A 22,767-nucleotide genomic window follows, 5' to 3' on the forward strand; every position below is an offset into this window, starting at 1 on the left:
CAAAACCATAGGGCAAGTCCAGAAAACAAAGGAAAGGAATGCTACTTTATAGACAAAAGAGGAAATTGGGAGAGGCTACTTCCAATGAAAAGTCCATTAGAAAAAAAGTGAGAGTTCGGGGTGGTGGTGGTTTCTCATTGGCTGAGTTGTGGTAGTCTCTCATTGGCTGGGCTGTTGCCAGGCAAGAAGGAAATCTTCATCCCTCTTGCTGGGGTGCTAAGGTAGGCTTCTTCCTGTTGGTGGCTGCAATTGATGACAGCATTAAGGCATGAAAGCTTCCCCTTCTGGCTTCCTATTTTAAATGTTTCCTTCAGTTTCACAGACATTTATCCTCCATTAACCCCAGCTTCCTCTTCTAGAAAAAGGGAATGCTAGTTACTTTGGGGGATGTTGAGAGGGCTCGAGATTCTGTATAGGTAACACCTTATCCATGTGCTAATGATGAGAAAATGCCAATCATCCTGGTAAAATAATAAGTTCTAAACTAGAAATAAAAATAGAGCAGGACTCTTATCTCTGAGTGTGGTGCCATTTGCCTGGGGATGGTGTGGAACTTGATGAATCAGAAGCATTTTGTCATTTCAGCTGCTGAAAGTTTAGTCTGTTCTCAAAACCCTTGTGTCTGAGGGAAGCAGGAGTGCTGACACATAGGGGCACTTGTACCCCAATATTTATAGCAGCGCTTTCAATAATAGCCAAATTATGGAAAGAGCCTAAATGTCCATCAGCTGATGAATGGATAAAGAAGATGTGGTTTGGGGCGCCTGGGTGGCTCAGTCGGTTAAGCGTCCGACTTCAGCTCAGGTCATGATCCCATGGTTCGTGAGTTCAAGCCCCGCATCGGGCTCTGTGCTGACCCCTCAGAGCCTGGAGCCTGTTTCGGATTCTATGTTTCCCTCTCTCTCTGACCCTCCCCCGTTCATGCTCTGTCTCTCTCTGTCTCAAAAATAAATAAATGTTAAAAAAAAAAAATGAAGATGTCGTTTATATATACAATGGAGTACTACTTGGCAATGAGAAAGACTGTAATCTGGCCATTTGTAGCAACGTGGATAGAACTGGATATTATGCTAAGTGAAATAAGTCAGAGAAAAACAGGTACCATGTTTTCACTCTTATGTGGATCCTGAGAAACTTAATAGAAGACCAGGAGGGAGGAGAAGGGGGAAAAAAAGTTACACAGAGGGAAGGAGGCAAACCATAAGAGAATCTTAAATACAGAGAACAAACTGAGGGTTGATGGGGGGGTGGGGGAGAGGAGAAAGTGGGTGATGGGCATTGAGGAGGGCACCTGTTGGGATGAGCACTGGGTGTTGTATGGAAACCAATCTGACAATAAATTATATATATTAAAAAAAAAAAAAAAAAAACAAATCCTTGTGTCTGATCTGTGGGCCTGGTCTTGTAACCTCAGTGGAAACAGGTTAAATTGAGGGTGTGTTCTATCTAAAATCAAGAGATGGGCATGACTTTCACCTTCAGTTTGTCTTTTTTTTTTTTTTAATTTTGTTTAATGTTTATTTTTGAGAGAGAAGGAGAGAGAGCATGCACATGAGTGGAGGAGGGGCAGAGAGAGAGGGAGACACAGAATCCAAAGCAGGCTCCAGGCTCTGAGCTGTCAGCACAGAGCCTGACACAGGGCTCGAACTCACGAAGCACGAGGTATGGCCTGAGCTGAAGTTGGCGCTTAATTAACTGAGCCACTCAGGTTCCCCTGCCCTCAGTTTATCTTTTAAAAAAGATATTTTATTTAAAAGTTACTTAAAGAAGTTTATCTGGTGATAATTAAAAGTTTGGCGTGTCAGCTCAGAAAGCCTCCATGAGGGGCAGGTAAGAGTTTTAGAAGAACTGAGTTTCATGTTTCGGAGGAAAGGGTAACAGGACCCATTCTACTTGGGCGGTTGTTCTGCGTGTTCTGCCTTCCCTGTGTGTGGAAGGACCTGGCAGCCTAGGTGGGGAGGGCTCTGGCATTCGGGATGAGAGGGAGGACAGTAGCTGGCAGAGAGCATTGGGTAGATGGAGGCTGGTCCACTTACGGAGGGCCCTGGTAACTGGCAGGTTGTGGTGGGTTCCACAGGACATGGCCAGCTGAATCGCAGGCCACAGAGCTGGGAGTCAGATCTTAATTGTCCGGAAACCAGGTATGCTGGCTATCAGCCCTTGGGCGGCCTCAGGAGGTTGGTCTGGAGCCCCACAGATTCCTCCTGACTTTGGTCAGAACTGGCCTTGGGGCTCACAGAGGGAATGTCTGGACGGGGGCAGGAGGGTTGTGCAGTCAGGGCCTGGCAGTTCCCAAATCAGGAGGGTGCACCCCGGTTTTGATGGCCAGTTTCTGTATTTGGAATTTGCTATGACATTGAGATGCTCTCATCTTTGCTGACTTCTGCACCGTCTAAGAATCCCTTCTGTCTTTTCCATCCTGTCCTGTCCTCTCGGGCAGACTGACGAAGAGGATGAAGTGGAGGTAGGACTGTTGACAAACATAAAGAATGCCACATTTGGCCTTCCCAGGCGTGCTGTAGAGTCTAACTTAACATAAGCGGCATGAGGCATCAGCACCATTCAGTGCTCTAAACCATGCATGGTTGTTTTCTGGTTGCTTTCGTGTGATCACTAACCTCCTGACATGGGTTCTCATCATTCTATGTATGCCAGGAATCAAGGGTTACCTGCATTTTCCAAGCTGTGCCTGAGTCCCAGGCCTTGTCAGGAATGGCCAAGTTCTAATATTGGAGATACTCTCCAATATTGGAGAAGTGGACAGGGAATTTACCCTCAAGCCCCCTGTCTGAGCCTTTTGGCAACTCAAATATGAGAGCTGGATTCTAGAATAACCGTAGAAAGAGCCCTAAAACCAAACAGGAAGTAGGATAGTGGCCACGAAAGCAGTCCCCTCTCATGGGCAGCCTTTGACTTGTGTCTATTTTCTCAGCCGGAATCCATCGGGTTCGTTGGGATTCACGTGTGCAGGGGTGGGATGACAGGGCTCCTCCTCCTGGGTCCGGTGCAGATGGGAGAACCAGAGACCAAGTCAGGGCTGATGGGCCCTGGGAGATGAGGAGGGAGCAGTGCAGATGGCACGAGCAGATGAGTCCTGGGCTCTGCTGCCATGGCTGAGACACTCGATGACAAGAGGAAGCCAGGAATCTGTAGAGCTGCTCTTTGCAAACATTAGTCTGACTGACTTTCTGTTTCTCCTCCAGATGTTTGCCCTTGTGTACATATGGCCCAGTGTTCTAGCATACCTCTTTTAAAACATCTAAACCCTGATTCTTTGCTCAGCTACAATTAGAGAATTTCACCACGTACATGTATTGCATGTTCGAACAACTACATTTCTGACATGGCCAGAAGTAGCGAGTGTTGCTCAACTCAGTTTCAGCATGAATTTCTGTGTCATGTTCGGGTCTGGGCCCTGCAGCTGATTCCCTTGGGGTCTTTGGCATGTCACTGAATCTTCAGTTTCCCTCTCTGTAAAGTGAGATGGGACTAGATCTGGAAAGATTCTACCCATCGCTTACCGTGGTATGATTGTGTGACTGAATACCATGTTTTAAACCATCATAAGTGGTAGATAAGAAAATTTTAAGTGCTTTCTGGTGGTAAATTAAAAAACTTGATAATGTGATTAACGGGGCATGTTTGAATTCTCACATCAGGGCTTTGGGGTTGGAAACAGATTTGGTTTCTGAGTGGTGCTTCCCAGGGTTGATGTCAGTCGTCCCTAGCAGGCAGCTACCGAGGGAATCTGCAGTGGGCCGGGAGAGCCTGGAGAGGGGAGGGCCGGGTGTGGTCCTTCTGGGACCATGGCTTTTCTTTCTGGTCAGAGAACATGCGGCATACATGGATGGGTGTCATTGGTTCATTGACAACCTCAGTGACTGCCCTAGCGAATGCATCTGCAGAATGCACACAAACAACGAAGAGGGAGGTTTTCCTCAACGAAACGTTTTGTGGGCTTGAGTTGGTGTTTTGGGGAGTCACCTCACCCCTCACCCCTACTTTGGTCTCGTAGTCCGGCAAGTTCTCCAGCAGCTCTCCGGCGCCTCTGAGCCAGCCGCAGGGCCTGAGCTACGCGGAGGACGCCACGGAGCACGAGAACATGAAGGCCGTGCTGAAGACCTCGTCGCCCGCTGTGGAGGACGCCACCCCGGTGCTGGGCGTCCGCACACGCAGCCGAGCGAGCCGAGGTAACTCCTGGGCCGGGGGCAGTTGAGGGGGGCTTCCCCAGATGACCACCCGCGGGGACCCGGTTCCCAGCACGAGGGTACAGGTTACTGGGCCCAGGAAGTATCTGCTCAGGGCCTCCGACTCCCCAGGACCTCCAGTGCTGACCACACACGTTCCTTCACGCACACATTTGTGACCCACTGTAGTGCTTCGTCTCAAAGACCAATCCTCCCAGAGGTATAACTGAATTCACACAAGAGGAGTTATTATTATGAATGAATCCTTACGGGTTAAAGTGGGGGGGGGGGGGGCAGCAGGAAACTACCAAATGCAGCCAGCGGAGTATTTGGTAAATAAGGTTTTCTCTAGGACACGGCCAAGTGTACCCATTGGTGTGTTGTCTGTGTGCGCCTGAAGGCAGCCGTGGCCTGGCTGAGTGGTGGTGGGAGAGACTGTGAGGACCCTACAGCCTAAAGTTTTCATGAGCTGGCCCGTGTAGAAGAAACGTGCCGGCCCCTGGATGAAAGCACTATCCCTTTTTTGCCTTTTTAAATCTTTAGAGGCAATGAAGCGATGAAAACTGAAGATGGTAAAGACAGATAAGAGTTTCCAGATTCGCTTCATAACTTGGAAGGGTATTTTATTGTAATTAAGAATGAGGTGCATTTTTCATCCGAGAATGTTTACTGGTGTCCCCTAGTCTAGTCTGACACCACGTGATCCCCTCCTCGCTTTCCTCACTGCCTGCAAGACGTGGCCCACACTGTTCATGCTGTCGCTTCAGGCCCCTGTCGCTTTAGGCCCCTGGTCTCAGCTTGTCTCCCACACTTGGCACTCATTGGCCCTCCCACTGGGCACCACCCTTCTCTGCACCCGCATCTCCCTGAGCCCCCTCTGCTTTTCATGCTGTCCCCTTTTCCTCTGCCTGTCCAGCCCCCCTTCACCTCCAGAATCCGCCTCCTCCTTCATCCTCCTCAACTCACTGGGCCCATCCTTCCTCCCATGTGCTCCTGAGCACCCCCCTTCAGGCTGCTTAAAGATTACAAACTTTATCACTAAAGAGAATGAGCTCCTGACGGACAGGCTGTCTCTCCTCTTGGTGTTTGCTTCGCACATACACTGCAAACAACTAACAGAAAGCATACCATTTATTGTCCAAACTGGGGTGCTCTGGCACCTGAGAGCAGTTCTAGTAGTAATTAGAGAGGGGCAAAAAATAGAACAGGCCAGGAAAACTGGGTTGTGGGTTGGCTTCCACATCACGGAAACTCGGTAAGGAAATGCATGCATGTGATGCCCATCAGGCATCCTCCCAGACTCTGGAGAACATTGAGACTCACAGGATGACAGATGACAGCTACAAAGTAGAGTTGTGAGCTGGAGAAACCCCTGAGAAGGCCCTTCAGTGACTTCTAATTGGCTTTGTGTTTTTGGAATTTTGCTGTTGTCAACCCTGTTAAATGTAAGAAAAAAAATAGTAATGATAGTAACAAGAACTTTGACATAAGAGACAAAGTAAATGCAGTTTCAAGTTTTCTTTAGAAGAAAATGGGTCACACATTACATTTGGTTTCTTGGAACTTCTTGTCAACCCAAGGACCATAAGCTGCCATCCAAGGAGGAGTCTTGAAAGGGCTTCCAGGCAGGGTTCCAGGTCCCTAAGGCATATGTGGGATTCCCTAGGGGAGCTGCACTTCAGGATTTTTACAAAATTACCACATGTTTTTCTTACTTCATGTGAGTTCAATATCACTCTAGCTCCTTTGTCTGTTTCTTAATGTTGGACTTTGGTTTTTACCCTTTTTGCAGGGGTTTTACTTTGATATGCAGCTAAGAATATGCCAGAAAAAGGGCTGTCTCCCTCCACCCTTGCCCCAGTGGTATCCTGAGACACAGACAGCAAAGCAGGAAAGTCATATCTTCTACTACAACCTTGATTCCCAAACTATACCTCAAATGCTTCATATACTATGATTACATCAAAGAATCAAAGATTTGGTTCTCTGGGATTTGGTTTTTCCAAACCCCCTGACTTCTAGGTAGTCTTGGATATGGAATTAGGAGAAAATAAATGAATATATGAATATTCTGCTGTAGCAATGAAAGGGCTGCCTTTTGGTAACCAACAGCAGAAAGACACAGCTGTGAACAACCACAGCCCTGAGCACTTTATGGGGTATGTTCTGATTGTCCGATTTTCTATGAGGAAGGAGAGGTATCCTCCACTTGGCCAGTGCTATTTATAAAAGGACCTCCATTTCTCAGAAAAGCCAAGTAGCGACACAGAGGAAGAATGTATATACAAGAAAGAATCTAAGAAGAGAGAAAAAAAGTGTTGAATGTGAGATGGTGAAGAAGGTAGTAGCATTAGAGGTATAGCAGTAGAGACTATCATTCTCAATGCTGCTTTTATGAAGCGTAAAACAAGGATAAGAGTAAATAAAACAGCTTTGTGGTGTGGTGGGGTGTGTGGAAGGGAATCACTTATACCTGTGGTACTCAAAATGACCTAAGACATCCCACGGATGAGTCTAGACTCTCTGGGCCCAGCAGCTCTTGCAGGCTTTGTGTCCTGGCCTGCACGTGGCCACCAGGAAGATGAAGGGGAGTGTCAATGCCCGCATGGCATTGACCACAGCCATCAGGGGTCTGGAGCCCTATACCTGGGTGGCTGCAAGGTAGCTCGATGGAAGCCATCTGCGGAGATGGAGCCTAGTTTGTCTAATGGAACATAACAGGCTGCAAATTTTAAGAGCGAAAGAGATGAGAAAGGAAGACTGTTCAGTTTCTCTGCACATTCAGGGACTTCTGCTTCCAGATGGCACATAGTAGGGAGGGTCAGGGCACCACTCCTGCTGAGACAACTAGAATTTGTTTTAATACAGTGGCAGAAGCTTTCTTTTAAAAGATATCAGCAAACTGGTAAGGGAAAGAGGACTAGACAAACTAGAATTGTAGATGAGCTGAGAGCCCCTCCTTAGGACCATTTGCCAAATCTGGACACAGACCCGAGAACTGGGCCTACCGTGGGCAGAGAGACTCAAATAGTAGAGAGAAGTCAGCCAAATGTCTAATAGCTACGTGAGTTGGCATAAGGGTTTGGAAGTAGAGGGTCTCCAAACTCCAAGACTGTTTTATCCATGAGACATTTGCTAAGTGCTGGGGCAGCATGATGAGGGGGAGGCTGGGTCAGAAAAGTTGGAGGAAATCTCCTGTAGCCTTGAAGGGCCGAGGAAACAAAGACGAGCTTGAGAAAGCACCTTCGACAAATACATACAGATATTTAAACACAGAGGTGGACTGATTCTTCACTAAAACTACAGTCTGGTCCCGACCTCATTCCGTTCTTTGCCATGTCTGCTTAACAAAAAAGAGCAAAGGCTGGGGGAAATAACATGGACTCCAGTGTCTGCATCCTTCTGTACACAAAGTCCAGTGCAGAGTCCAAATTACAAGCCAAGAGAATAAGAAAATGTGCCCGACAAGGAAAAGGAAACACTAGCAGCAGATCCACAGGTGATCCGGATGTTGAAATTTGCAGCCAGGGTTGAACCATTCCGAATGTTAACACAAAGGAAAATATAGACAAATTGATTAAAAGGTGGACACTTGCAACAGAAAATTGGAATTTATTAAAAAAAATAATCAAATGGACATTCAAGAACTGCAAAAGAAATGTCTGAAATAAAGAACTCATTGAGTGGGTTTAAGAGCAGACTCATCCCAGCAAAAGAAAGGATTAATGACTTCACAGATGAGTTATTAGAAAATGTACAAAGTGAAGCATAGGAAAACAATGGGAAGAGCAGAACAAAATGTAAGAGGAATGAGGCACACAGTCCAATGGTGTAACCTATGTATAATGGGAACAGCAGGAAGAGATGGATAAGAAGCAATAATTGACAAGGTCATGGCTGAGAATTTCCCAGAGCTGATGATAGGTATCAGCCCCCATATTTAAGAAACTTAGCAAATTCAAGGAGAATAAATAAAGAGGAAAGCATACGTCATACAATGTAGGCAGACTGCGAGAAAACCAAAGATAAAGATAAACTCTTTTAAAAAACCAGAGGGAAAAGATAGATTACCTTCTAAAATATGACAGTCAGGATGAGGGCTCACTGTTAACAGAAGCCTTGGAAGTTAGAAGAAAGAGAAATGACATCTTCAAACCGCCAGAAAGAAAAGCTTTAAACCTAGAAGTCTATATCCAGGGAAATTATTTCAGAAACAAAGGCAAACTTGTGTCACACTCTATTTTGATGTAATTATTTCCCTTTTAGACTATTTCTTTAGGTTAGATTTTTAAGGGGAAAAATAAACTACAGTGTTATCTTTCAAACTACGCTTTACATTGTTTTTTTTTTTTTTTTTTAACTGAAGTGTAGTTGATATACAGCATTACGTTAGTTTCAGGTGTACAACATTGTGATTCAGCAAGTCTAAATTATCAACTCACATATTTTTAAAAATGAAGTCAAAGTGATACAGTGCTATCATAGTCTATAATACTTCATTCTTTCTATTTCGTCTCAGTATATAAATGTCTTGCTAACACTTGGGAGACTGTGGCAAGCCAGTGGTCCTTTGGGTCTGTAAAATGTATGGGCAGTGTTTCCCTGATGCTATGTGTGGGTCCAAGGGTTCCAGGAAAAAAAAATCCAACCTGTACATGACCAGGATAAATGCATATAAACAGCTCTCAGGCAGGCAAATAACCAAGGAGGGGTGGAGGTTAAAAAAAAAAACAGGACAAGGACTGAGGTCATGAAAGAATGACATCATCACAAAACTGAGTCTGGCAATCCTGAACATATGGCAGCATGTTCCTTTGAAGCATCTCCTGACACATTACGGTGAAGGCAGCTCTCTGGGGATGTATAAGATGGGAAGAATAGGTAATTCTTGGTAGGAAGATCAGATGATGCCTTCATTTTCTGGCCCAGTGCTCTGAGAATATATTATGAGCAAATGCAGTTGATTGAAATTTGTGTGTTTTGGGAAGGGTAGTTTGGCGTTTTAAAATGAGACGCAGAATTAGAAACCAGTAGGTAAAAGGGAAAACAGGAAATTGCTGGGCAAAACACAATTGCACTATCGATTGCTCTGTCTGCTCTGAGGAGGACCATTGTTCAGAAGCTCTGAAGGGTCCCAGTGTAACAGCTGTGCCCGTATGAGGCCTCTTGCCTCCAATTAGACCACCTGGACCATCCTGAGAATGCAGAAACATTCAGCAATTTCAAAAGTTCTTTTCTGAGAGGAACCTATTTTAAAGGGTTTAATGATGTTGAAAAATCTAGTCTTATGGGAGCAAGTAGACCAGGTGCCCTTGGGCATAAGCAGAGAAAGTACAATTTACTGTTTTCGTACATGCCAGTGCTGTAGCTACGCTCCCATTCATAAAATAAATGTTTAAAATAACATAGGCAACAACACAAACCTTGTCACCCGAAAACATATGGACCTATCTAACCACAGGTCTCAGATACATGCAGGTGGTGGAGCCCCAGGAATCCTACTCCTTTTGCAAAGTGTGAATTATTTATGTACGCACTTCAGCGATATGCATTTTACTGGCTGAAATTATAACTAAATTATAGCATATTACATATTTGCTGTAAAATTTCAACCACAAACACGTAGCCACAAAAATCACAGTCTACTCAACTGTGAGCAGCTTTTCACAGCTATTGTCATCAGTATCCAAACGCCAAAAGTTTTAAAAAATTAGTATGGAAGTAGAACTCCAGAATTTAAGATGTATATTTACTAACATTTTTTGCCTGTGGTTTAAGAAAAGCTGGCTTTTTTTCATCTTCAGCTGGACCTTAGGCTCTGAGTAGTGTTCCGTAGGCACAGAGTCTGAGAACACTCACCTACAGGCTTTTGAAGTCGTATGTTTATTACAAAGGGCAGTGTGTGTGGAGGAAACACAGTTTTGAGCCCATTGCACATATTTCTTCTTACAGAAATGTATTTCCCATCTTAGAGAAGAGATTTCACAAGGAAGTTGATCTATCACAAAGGCATAGTTCTTGATATGGTAAAATAGCATTCATTTCTAACTGTTGAACATTGCTTGGTAGTGCATGTTTTCATGATGCTTTCTTCTTGCTTGTCTGTAGGCAGATGCTTTTATGCCAGACTTAGACCTGCTCTGCTTTAATATACAGTTATTTATAAATGTGTTTACCTGGGCAAGGAGTAGAGAAAATTTTATGTCAGTTCCCCCTTTGTTAGTTGAAGAATGTTATTCTGTTATGATTTTTTTACTGTTTATTTATTTTTGAGAGAGAGAGAGAGAGAGCACGCAAGCTCAAGCAGGAGAGGGGCAGAGAGAGAGGGAGACACAGAATCCGAAGCAGGCTCCAGGTTCTGAGCTGTCAGCACAGAGCCCAACACGGGGCTCAAACTCACGAACATCGAGATCATGACCTGAACTGATATCAGGGACTTAACCGACTGAGCCACCCAGGCACCCCTGTCCTATTATGATTTTTAAAGGTTAAGTAGTCTGAAGATAGACTGCCACAAAACCCACTGATTTCTGTTTAACTGGAAGAGAAGTTAGGGGTAATTGACATTTACTAGGCATATACAGCCATGGATAGAGAGCTGAATTAACACAGAACTCCAGACATTAGTGGACATACATCACTGAGCATCTGTGATGCACTCTGTGGTATGGTATCTGCCCTCCCATGATCCCGGGGCCTATTGGGTGGAGGCCTTCAGTAGCTGTTACAGGGTAGTATTAGGTAAGTGCTCTGAGGGGGAGTTCAGTGCCTGGGGGGGTAGCAGTCACAGGTCACAGTGGTGCCCTTGCAGTGGGGTGGGGTGGGGGGGCGGGTGAGTGCCTGGGATCTGCTGCTGTGATCCATTGCTGACAGAGCTCCGTGCCTGGAAGAGTAGTGTTGGTATTTTCTCTAGTATGTTCCTTCTCTCTGAGTACATCTCTCTCTCTGGTTGTGTAATCTTTCAGGATCTGCTAGTTCGTGGACTATGGGAACGGATGACTCCCCTAACGTCACAGATGATGCAGCTGATGAGATCATGGATCGCATCGTCAAGTCGGCCACCCAGGTGCCCAGTCAGCGAGTAGTGCCTCGGGAGAGGAAGCGCTCCCGGGCCAACCGGAAATCTCGTAAGTGCTTTGGAGCTGGGGTGAGGGACTTACCTGCAGGTACCTGCCCTCCTGTATGCCCTGGGAAGGGCAGCCACTGTGAGACTGGCTCCAGCCAGTTGTTGGACAATGCCTGGAGGGTCCACCCAAACTCATCGGCAAAAGGCTCCCTGCTCCACAATCAACGTTGCTGTCGTGGAGGAGGGGGGCTGCAGCCACACCTGTCCGGCATATTTGCCACTTCTGGGCGGGCCTCTCTCAATTAGCCCCCAGGAGTGTCCAAAAGACCCTGAAATATCTCTGGTGTGCAGGGGTGGCTGCAGGGGGGCCATTGCCAAGTTCTGCTGCAGATGCTTTGCTGAGGCCATATTTCTGCATCGGGGGCCACTTTCTAGCTGAAAATGGTTCCCCTCGGAATTCACTGCTACTCCCAAACATGTCAAAGGTGAACACCAGTGATTTTATGGGGAGTAGGGTGCTTAAAATACTTAATGTTAACCTAAGTTGACCAGCTTGTTTTTGTTACTAAATCAAAGGACCTGTTTTTCCCCTTTGTCTGAACCCACTGCCTACTTCTGCCCACAGAATGAAGGAGTGGGGCTGCCTCTGCAGGCACCTCGTTAGCACTCAAAGGGGCTGCACTCTGTAGAGAAACACAGTTCCTCTGCATCCTTTGATATGGGTCTGCATTAGCTGTGACCCTTGCATGTTTTAGGAGAGAGCTCAGCCCCCAAGATTGGGCCGGGGATGCTGGGTCACTCAGGAGACCTAGTCTCTGCCGTCTCTGCCTCCAGGAATAAGGGATGGTGACTAGGACAGGGATTTATGACCATCACAAGAAGGAAGCCTGGTTACTTCCGCCTGTACTGGCTCCAAAAAGTGAAAGGAGAGTGACTCCAGGTAGGTGGGAGTTCAGTAAGAATTCACAATATTTGGTGCCACCTTTGAGATTCACACAGGAGGTGATTGGGGTTTGAGCTGCAATGTCTGAGAGAGAGGGCTGGGGAAAGGAGGCCAGGCAAGGGAGCGTCCTTACAGAGGTGAGCATTGTTGGGCCAGAGACCTCGGAAAAGGAAACTGCATGACCCAGTGGCCTGGCCAGTCCCCAGAGGCCCAGGGTACGTGTTCTGCCTCCAGGTTATATGTCTATATTGGCAAAGAGTGTAGGCCCTGCCCTCTGGTCTAGAGAGAACCAGATTCTTAGAGAGACACATAATGTCACTGGGAACAATAACACAGTCATAATTAATTTTCCTTTTCAATCTGGCCAGAGAGATATTTTGCCTGTTTTTGTGGCCGACGTAAACTCATTTCCTGTGGTATCGTTTCCATTCCAATCTTATGCAAAACAGCCGTATACTCTTTTTATTTAGCCAAACACATTTTATTCTGCAATGCAGTTACTACAACAAATACAAGACTGCATGTATGTAAGTGTTTGTCTGTGATGGGTTTAACTTATTAGTAATGGCACCATCAACAGAAATTTAAGATGGGGGAAAGTTATTTTGATTTCTGTTTAAGAGGAATGATAAACTCCAGCTTTCTTGCAAGAGGTTAAAGGAGTAAGAAAAAATCCAGTTTGCAAAATCGATGTGAGGTTTCCTGGTGTGGGCCTCCCTCTCAACCAACGCTGTATTTGATTTGATTGTTTAATGGTGGTGATGAGGCAAGTGGGTAATGAATAACTAGCGTATTTCTGCTATCAGTCATTTGGCTAAAGGCAATAATAGTCCAGCTGTTGCAGGAAACCAAACAGAATCCATCCCATAACCTAGAAATTTATGACCTGCAAGCCACTTGAGAATCCTCCAAGATAATTAAATGTCTGCTTTCGTGTTTGATGCTGGTGACTAGGACCGCGCGCGCCAGAAGTCCTGCTAAAGCTTGAAATATGCAGCCAGTTGGGACACAGCGAGGGCATCTTAATTGATTCGCAGGTTCCCATGGCTCTGTGCTGCGTTTCCAGCCTGTGACAATCCAGTTGTCTTTAAGTAAACTGTTTTGAATTTCCAGTTGATTTCTAGCCTGTGATATGATTGATCCAATGCACTTCATGTGCTTGCCCCAGATTCTGGCCAAGATTCTCCGACTGGCTGGTGAATCAGACCAAGGGAGAACATTCTGGGAGATTCTTGGTTTTTTCTTATTTTGGTTTCTCATTTCATCTTATTGGGGCATCTGTTTTGTCCCAGGGCGATTTGTTCTCTTCAGCCTCCTAAATGTTGGCCTTCCCGGGAAAATCCTGAAGCTGAATGGCATTTGAGATCTCCTTACTAGTGTGACTCTGTAGGGTGTGCCCTGGTGGCTGGTAAGGAGGGGACGGGGAGCTGCTCCCCACGTTCTTTTCTCTTGGACCTATCTTTGGAAGAAGGTCTCTGCCCAGCTGGCTGTCTGCATATGGCCACTAGCCCAGACTATCACAGAACATAACTGGGGTGAGGGACTCATAGTCTGTTCTCTTTTCCCAGGGGAGCCGAGTCTTGTCGTGGTTGAAAGGGGCTGGGTACCATTTTCCTGTTGAGCTTCCTTTTAAGGTGGGGGTCTGGGCCCCACCTGTGACATGACTATGAAGCCTGGGCACAGAGCTGTATTTCTATAAAGATGTGATTACTTTGATATGACTCACAAATAACTGACCAATTTCTTAGCTAATTAAGATCTTAAGGCTGGTCACTCTTATAAAAATAGTTTCTCAGTGGAAAGAGCTGGAAGTCCAGTTCCAAGGGCTGCTGGGAAAGGAGCGCAGAAGTTTGATTTGATCTGACCCCCCTCCCCCCAACCACGACTGCCTCCTCATCATGTCATAAAGCTTCAACATCCCTCTCAAAGAGCATGTGGCATATCTCACATTGATTTGATGTAACTAAAAATCTTACTTCTTTTATAGACTTTTGAGGGATGTACCCACACTAATAGGGTACTAAATAAGGTACTAAATAGGATTTCATGGAAAAAAAAATATCAAACCTGAAAAATTACTGAATTTGTTTTAGGAAAAACAAGAGACCTGCCTCACAAAATACTGGATCCAGCCCTGGATCTGATCGGTACAGAACTTAGTTCAATTGTCTCTACATCTTCAAGGTGGCACTTGAAAATATCCAGCAATTTTCCCATTAAAGTCCCATTGAGAACCATCTCCCTGCATTTTGTTTAGTTTTTCCTTACTGACCATGAGTCAATTTTATATTCTTTTAGAAGGCAAGCTAATAATGGCAATAAAACAGAGGCATTAGAACTAATGCTTTTGCAATACAGTCAAATAAGATGTTAGTGGGAAGGACCAAAATTTCTCAAACTTTTGTCTTTTCCAAAACAGCCTCATTCCTATTTACTCAGTGCCGAATTATTCTTAGAGCTCATTATGGGTGGACTGAACTGACCTGCCTCTAAAGATAGCTGAGGGAGCCCACCCATGTGTCCGGGACATAGGTCACGAGGATAACTAGAGGAAGTCCAAGAGAGGAACAAGGCCATGGCCTGGGCCAGAGGTCAAGACTCTGATGCAGCACGAAGCTCAGATAGAAGCCTCAGGTCAAAGAGGCAGATGCAGGGAGAGTTTGGAAATGTTTTATTGCATTGGCTCTCCAGCAGTTTCCTGTTCAGACAAATCACCCTCCCAAACTGGGAACCAGCACATTGGGAGAGAGGAGTCTGGCTCGTGTGTCTTCCCCCAAGGCTGGGTGCCAGGCACCCATTTGGCTCAGAGTGGAGGTTCAAGAGGAGGGAGAATCAGTGAAAAGAGGAATCCGGGAATCTGTCTTGCCTTTGAGAGCTGTTCTGAGAGCAGAGCAGAGGGTTTCTGTAAAGGGGCTTTGGAAAAATGCCAAGCACCTCCCCCACAAGAAGTTACTGTATTTCTTTGCTTTTGCTGCCCAGGCAGCAAAGGAGTTGCTTTCCATGTTTGGAATGCACGCATTCATATGAGAGAGAAGGAGATGGGGGTCCCCTCGTAAATTACCTGGCCTCACCGAGCTTCAGTGTGCTGCTATCCACTGAGGCCAGAGGTGCCACCTCGCAGGATGTTGTGGGCATTAAGTGAGGTGCCTATGACAGGTTCCCACCACTCTTCCTCCCCAGCTCTGTCACGCTACTGCCAAGGGACCCCAGCCGGGTGGGAATATGAAGCTGCCTGCAGGTGCTTGGGCTGCTGTGCTGAAGTTTCAGGGGAGCCTGTGCACAGAAACCACACCTATCCAGCCGCTGCTCCACTCCCATCACCCGTCTCACTCCCCTCCCACCACTGCCCACCTCACTTGGCCATCCAGGATTAGACCAGACTCCCCTTCACCTCCCTTTTTACCCCCAGGGGGCTCGTTCAATGGACTTATACCTGTGCACCGAAGGCTGGCTTGTCACCATGGTACTTGTCTGGTGCATCTCTGATGGAGAGCGGCTGTGCTGGGCTTCATCTGGAAAGGGGGGAGGCATTGTCTTGCCCATGAAATAATGCTGAGGACCCCAGAGTCTGTGAATCTTGAAGCCTCTTCTTTCTTGTCTGCAGAATCCCCCAAGTTCATGCATGCTGTCCCATAAACAATGGAGAGAACTTGTTTCCTGACTCCCTTCCCTTACCCATAGCACACAACATAGGAGACAGTCTGCTCTTACATCTGAACTGTGAATGCTTTCTGGTAAGGGCCTGACTAGGAGCAACAAAGTGTATTGGGGGGTACTGGATTCAAATGTAGCCACGGACTAGGCAGAGGTATTTCTGTGGAGCCAAGACTGTGACCAGACCAGTGGTTATAGAAATCGCCTGCTGCCCTAAGTATTTCCAAGAACCATCTCCTCATGGGTGAACATACTTCTGGATTAGGCAGAACTCAGAGACTTCAACTCTGTTGTCACAAAGGCCATCACTTCTTGAGGGCCTGCCTCTCCCTGTGTCTTAGTTAGGTGGCAGTGATTTAAGTCGGGACCTGGCTGGCCATTTTAATCTTCCCCAGAAGATCTTCTGGGGAAGATTAAAATGCAACATATGGGCCTTTCACTGACACTCCCGTTCAGTGTATCTGGGCTGAGTCTAAAGTTGAGTTTAAATCAACCAGGTTTGGGAACCTTTAATTTGTGTTATTGTTGTTCTGGGTTTTATTTATTGATTTATTTACTTACTTATTTTGAAAGAATTTTAGAAAATAGAAAAGTTGCAAAAAAGAGGACATTTGCCTTCTTTTACCTGGCTTCGCCTAATGTTAACTAACACCTTGCACATCCTAGGTCAATTTATTGGAACTAAGAAATTGACATTGGTACAATACTATTAACTCAACTATAGGCTTGATTTGGATTTCACCAATATTTCCATTAATGTTCTCTTTCTGTCCCATTGTCTTACCCAGGCTGTCCCATTGCATTGAGACATCATGCCCCCTCTGATGTGTGGAGGACATTTTATGACCTTCACACTTTTGAAAAGTACTGGTCAGTTATTGTGTAGAATTCCTGTCAATTTGGGAGATCTCTGCTTCTAATGGACAGATTTTATGTGGGGAAAAAAAAAGATGGAGGGTGGAAACAAGAACTCAGATGGCTAAATGATGGACATTGACAAAACAAAACAAACCAACCCACGGAAAGTCTAATATTAAATCCATAATGATAGAGCTTAAAACAGTTCCCTGTATTGATGTACAAAGAGGCATGACCGAACCCACCGTTTTGACTCCACTCAGCAGACGGGTCACTCAAGGAACAAGGAGTGAGTAAATAGCAGTAGGCAAGTTACTTGCCAACCACAAGATACATTTAAGACCTCTTGAAGTTCTGATATTAGTCCCTATAGTCCTAAGCACTCTATTCTCAGTATACTTGGTAGAAGATCTTTAGAAACATAGGGATTACAACAAAGCTAACTTATTTCCAAATTGTTTGGCATTACATACAAAAGATAGAAAAAACTGTCAGTGATCTAAAGGTAAAAGAATACTGGGGCACCTGGGTGGCTCAGTCGGTTGAGTGTCCAACTTCAGCTCAGGTCATGACCTCACAGTTTGTGGGTTCAAGCCCCGCATCAGGCTCTGTGCTGACTGCTTGCTCAGAGCCTGGAGCCTGCCTCGGATTCTGTGTTTCCTTTGCTCTCTGCCCCTCCCCCCCCTCACGCTTTGTCTCACTCTGTTTCTCAAAAATAAATAAATGTTAAAAAAAATTTTTTTTAATAAAGGTAAAAGAATACAAATGGACTTCTGGCATATGGAAGCGAAACTCAGTGCATGTCCCATAAGATATGAAAAATTGTCAGAATGTGTCCTGCTAGGCATCAGCAGGGTACAGCTGTTTCTAGGGTGGGCTGCGTCTCAAGTGTCCTGGCTTAAATCCTTCTGCACCACTTACTGTGTGCTCTTGGGCCAGGGACTTGATCTCTCTATGCCGTCTGCTCACTTGCTGGAACGGTAATAACAGGACACTTCTCATAGGGTTTCCATAGTGAATAAATGGAATAATCCAGGTTAACCCTCAGTAGATGCAGGCTGCTATTATTCTGCAGGCTGTAGACCACTGTTATTTTCAGATTCAACTCCTTTTTGCAAAGACTCACCCGAGAGCACTTTGTAGAATTAAAAGCTTTTTCTGTGCTGGGGGTGGGGAGAGAAAAGGAGCTTATGGTTTTTCCCTGGGTCCCCAGACGCCCTTGTGCTGCATGTTGACAGCGGAGGTACTCCTGTGTCTGATCCCACTGCTGTCACTGCCACATCGTGAGAGCTGTCACAAGTGCCTGGGGCAACGAGTGGCTGCTGGTGCCAGCAAAGTGACCCCTGCCGTCTATGGAAGAGCTGCAAGGCAGACAGGGATAAACATTTCCACGGTCTGTTCTCTGTTAAGCGGCTGCAGGGAGGGAAGGCAGTCACATGTGACAGGCTGGGGAGCAGTTACACTGCAGCCAGAGCGTTCAAGCGAGAAGCGGGAATGGGGGGGCGGGTGGAGAGGGGCCCAGACATTATCTTATCAGACATATGCCAGCCTGCCCCCAGCCTAGTACTTGAGAAATACCCTATTTGAGAGAAGACTTGTTTCTATCGTACAGGTTCCATAACCTGCCAGTGCCTTTGCTGGTCCCCTCGTTTTATGTCCTCTGTCCCTTTCTGCCTTCCAGAAACTTTCTGAGAGCCAACACCCTATCCAGACAGGGTCTGCTACCCTGAGCATTTCTTCTCATACTATGTCCCTATGAGCCCCCTGCCTCCCTGACTACAATATTGGCTCAGGGTAGAGGCTCAAATAACATTTGCCGAAGGAAGGAAGGAAGGAAGGATGGAAGGAAGGAAGGAAGGAAGGGAGGGAGGGAGGGAGGGGGAGGGGAGGGGAGGGGAGAAGGTAGGAAGGGAGGGAGGGAGGGAGAAGGAAAGAAAGGAGGGAAGGAAGGAAAGACTGATGAACAGACAGAGAAACGGATACCCAAAAAGGTTCTTTCTATGCATAATTGGAATTGGAGCACAAAGCTGATTTCAACTGATTATCTTCATTTCACACCTCTCTTCAAGTGGTAATGTGAGTTAACTTTGACTTTTTAACAGAGGAAGGGTTCAGATTCTTAAGGTCTTTTGGGGTTAATCTATTTACTGTATTTATTATGAGGTGGTTTTATTTATTTTATGTTTATTAGAGAATTTATCTCAATTGTCATGAAGTCCCACAGAAAGTAGGATTCCATTAATGGGGCAGGTTTTTCTATGAATACCTTTCTAGGGACACAGCTGACAAGCAAAGGGACCTAGCCAATACTGGCTTTTCTGAAACCACAGCAGAGAACACCTGAACCCAGGCAGAGGGGGCACGGGAGGGTCCCAGGGGGTCTGGCCCATAAAACCTGAGAGGAGGCTACCAGGCTAAGGGTGCACTCTGTACAGTGAGGCAGCGAGGCTAAGGTAGCATTTGTTCTAGTAAGCTTTGTTCTATTCCCTGAGCCTGTCTCAGAGAGGCTGGTCCAATGCCCATATCAATTAGGAGATCACTGCACACCCTGTAAGGTGCCAAGGTCCTTATTCAAGTATTTACATGAACCGAACTGAACACCGCAGTTACAGATTAAAGCAAATGCGTGAACACATGTTAGGGGAGCATCTCTAAATGCCCATCAGTTCGTGAAGCCTTCTGTCGTCATTTGGCCAAGCATGCATACCTCAAGGCTCAAAGATTACAGTTCATAGACACATGTCCTCGCCACCTCTGCGACTAATGAAATTTAAGATGCCCTGCTAGTGCAGCCTGGACTTCTTCAAGGCAGAATTTTGTGTTTTGGAAGAGAGGTCTTAGCAGTCCTTGTCAAGAATGAGAAATATTTTATCTTCTTTTCTGCCTTATTAAAATTATCTTTCTTTGACAAACACTTGAAGGAGTGTTTAAAGAACATAAAAGGTTATTACAAACTTGTATTTTTATTGCTGCCCCATAGAACAAATTCCATTACTCAGTTAAATGCAGTCTGCCTCCAGCCAAGGCTCTGGAGCCAAACATTTTGTCTGGACGAGTTAGACAGTCTGGAGCCCAAGGGGCCAAGCGTGGGGGGGAGGGTGAGCCAGTGCAGGAGCGGCTGTAGATGGATGGCTCAGGAGCCCAGAGCTCAGCTTGGAAATACAGTAGTGTGGGGGTGGCATGATTTGAGGGCAACTTTAGGCACAGATCTTTGTGTCTCTATTTGTGTTCAATCCATGCTTGATGTCTCTGAGTCTTCTGTTGGTGTTCCGGTTCTTTAAGTGCTGGGAACACAGTAGGTTTTCTATGAAGTATCTGTTGATTGACTAATTGATGGGTTCGGTGTTGGCTCCTGTTGAAAGTGCTGATTCCTGGGAGAGAAGAAACCATTTGTTAATAGGTACTTAGACCCTGTACGTTCTACCAGATCTTTTCAGATCCTTTGTACATGGGCTAAGCGGGCTTTTGCTTAGGGGAGGTTGGGAAGGCACTGGAATATGGGGTGTTGCTGGCAGGAACATGAGCTGTGATCCTGTTGTCTGCATCCTCTGAGGCTCCCTCCCCCTGAGGGGGAGGCTATAGGCCCCCCAGTCACAGGGGGCGCGGGGAATTGGGTCTGGCACTGGACAATGGGAAGGCATGAAGGGTGAGCTTTAGTTTCTCTGCATTCTGATCAAGGGCCTGCCATGTTCACCACAGGTCCTCTGGTTGATTTAGGATTGAGGTAGATCCATAACACATCTCTTCTGAAAATAGAGCAAATACCCCAAACTCCGCATGACCTTTTGTAGAGAGTAGGCCAAATACAACTGAGAAATCAAGGGAAATGTAATTAGGCAACCTTTCAAATGAAAGGACTTGTCTTGGAAGGGGCGGCTGCCTCTCCAGTCACCCTTATCCAGCCTTTATTTTGACGTCAAAATTGATCAACAATAAACAATGGGAAAACCCAGCGTGCCAAGCTAAGCACAAGCAGTTCTTGGTTAGATGTGAGCATTCCTCCACCTGCCAGTTGTAAGCCCCAGAGAAGAGGGTCACTGGTCCTTCTTGAGCCTTGTGTGTTTCACAGAGAACATTTAACAAATCGAGCCAGAAGTTCGGCAGTTTGCTCCTTGACGTCCAGTCCATAAGGAGTCAATGGTTATTGTTTCCAGCGGCCCCTTGATGAGTTGAGACTAAGACCCACAACGCTCATGGGGAGACTCCTCCTGACTGCTGCCCTTGCCTGGTTCTGTTAACACCTTGCTCTGCGGGGCCGGGTCATCATTGCTCATCCTGTAGATCTGTGGGTTTATCTTATCTAGTGTTTGCAATCTTTGGAACTTGCGTTTTCCTATGCTCTGTAGTGACTGTTCCAGTTCTGATCCACTCCTTACACTGGTCCACATGCCGTCTGTACTTGACTATTGCACCCGTTTCTCAGAAACCTTGTAAGGGTGGGCCTCCCTTCTTCCCTCTTACAAGGTCAATCCCTCCACTTGGCTCTTCAAGCCAGCCTCTTGCAGCCCCCAGTTTGTTCTGCCCTACAGACAGATGGCCAGGCGCTTCAGCAGAAGCAGGATGCGGCTGAGCATCTGTGAGCCCCGTGACGACCCTGGGAATCCTTGGGGGTGGCGGGTAAGGCGTGGGGCAGACGGACTACCATGTGCTGGCTGCTAACACCCCCCTGTCTTCTCATTCCTTTGTGACCTGCGGATGCTGCTGAAGTGCGAAGGACCCTCAAGAGCGGCCTGACTCCAGAAGAAGCCCGAGCTCTGGGCCTGGTTGGCACCGCAGAGTTGCAGCTGTGACACCTGTGGGCGCCCTAAGAAGTGTGTCCAAGATTGTGCAAACTCCTGCTGGACGGAACCCCTCCAGATGAGGGAGGGGAAGAGACTCAATGTTAACATCCGAAGGTTCTGAAGGGGAGTGTCCACATTTCTAATGTCTGCGCATGGCCCGCTGGGCATAGATGGGGCTCTCTCAGAGTCTCTCGCACACACTTCCTTCGTTGTGTCAGCTGTGTTTCTCTGGTTTCCTTGACACCTGGTTTAGTAGTTCCAAAGCGTGACACCTTTTCTGTGCAAGGAGCAGATCACTTCTGTCACGGTTACTGTGGTCCTGTGAGGCAGTTTGATTAGATTCACAGACGGGGTCTTTCCACAACACCAAAATATCCAGATGTAAACTCCAAAATTGTACACAAAAAGAAAGCACAGATTGTTTACCAGTTGTGGATTTTAGATGTACTAAATGTTTATACAAATTCATAAATGTACACCATGTTTCAAATACTAAATAAATAGAGTTTAATGCCGTAACTGGAAACTTTTCTTCTCTCGGGTGTAAGGGCCTGACACAGCTCCACAGATGCACTTCCTTCTCAATCAGCCAAACCTTTTCTCAGGTTCATCAGAAGGACCCTGGCGTGGAATGGCCTCCGGGCCCTTTGGCTTTCTTGTTGTCGTCTGTTTTTTTGTGTGTGTTAGTAGAGTGAGAAGTGCCCAACAATGTGCTCTCTGTAACTCCTTATTAATTGGGCATCAGTATTTGTCGTGCGACATGTTAGCAATGACCTCATATAGATCACCTTATCCGCGAGCTTTGCTTTGGTCCAACCTGGTGTTGAAGCAAAAATTAGGGTAGTATTTACAAACTGAACTATTCTGCCACTCTCTCCCTTGCTTCATGTGTAAAAATTCATTTTCTCAAAAAACAAGTCCCCAAAACAAAAAGGAAATTTAAAATTTTGTCTACAGAGTACCTCGGAGGGACAAATGCAGTCCCTGGCAATCGGGTACAGGTCATTAGAAGCTAAGGCATCCAGTGGGACAGGCATTGCCCACGAGGGGCTCTGAGTGACTGCAAGGCGTGTTGAGGTAGGTGGCTGGTGCCCAGGTGGTGGCCGAGCCTCCACAGGGACCCCGCAGCCCAGTGACCCACGGTTCCCTGTGAAGAATGTCTCTGGAAAGAGGGAAAAGATAAACCGCTGCAGCAGATATTTGGGGGCCAAAAGATCAAGCCATTAATTCCATCTTTGCCTCACTTTGAAAACCTCTATGATTCTGTGTTCCTGTGTT

At 46.3% G+C, this 22,767-nt stretch overlaps 1 protein-coding gene across 14 annotated transcripts in view; it reads left to right on the forward strand.

The window, feature by feature from the left end:
• The window catches only part of FHOD3 (formin homology 2 domain containing 3), a 471,894-nt gene extending 449,886 nt beyond the window's left edge, over positions 1-22,008 (forward strand). For 11 of the 14 annotated variants that reach the window (XM_086682773.1, XM_086682772.1, XM_086682774.1 and 8 more), the window contains 4 exons: positions 2,441-2,464; positions 4,016-4,190; positions 11,153-11,314; positions 21,416-22,008. In XM_086682773.1, coding sequence (XP_086538899.1) covers positions 2,441-2,464; positions 4,016-4,190; positions 11,153-11,314; positions 21,416-21,498 — 444 coding nt within the window. In that variant the 3' untranslated portion in view covers positions 21,499-22,008. The remainder of the gene's footprint in view (positions 1-2,440; positions 2,465-4,015; positions 4,191-11,152; positions 11,315-21,415) is intronic. The other 3 variants (XM_086682771.1, XM_086682780.1, XM_086682782.1) reach the window with 1 other exon arrangement.
• Positions 22,009-22,767: the final 759 nt, after the last annotated feature.

The sequence above is a fragment of the Puma concolor genome, chromosome D3 (genome assembly GCF_028749965.1).
Source record: "Puma concolor isolate L17-30 chromosome D3, mPumCon1.1.hap2, whole genome shotgun sequence".
NCBI classification, from domain to species: domain Eukaryota; kingdom Metazoa; phylum Chordata; class Mammalia; order Carnivora; family Felidae; genus Puma; species Puma concolor.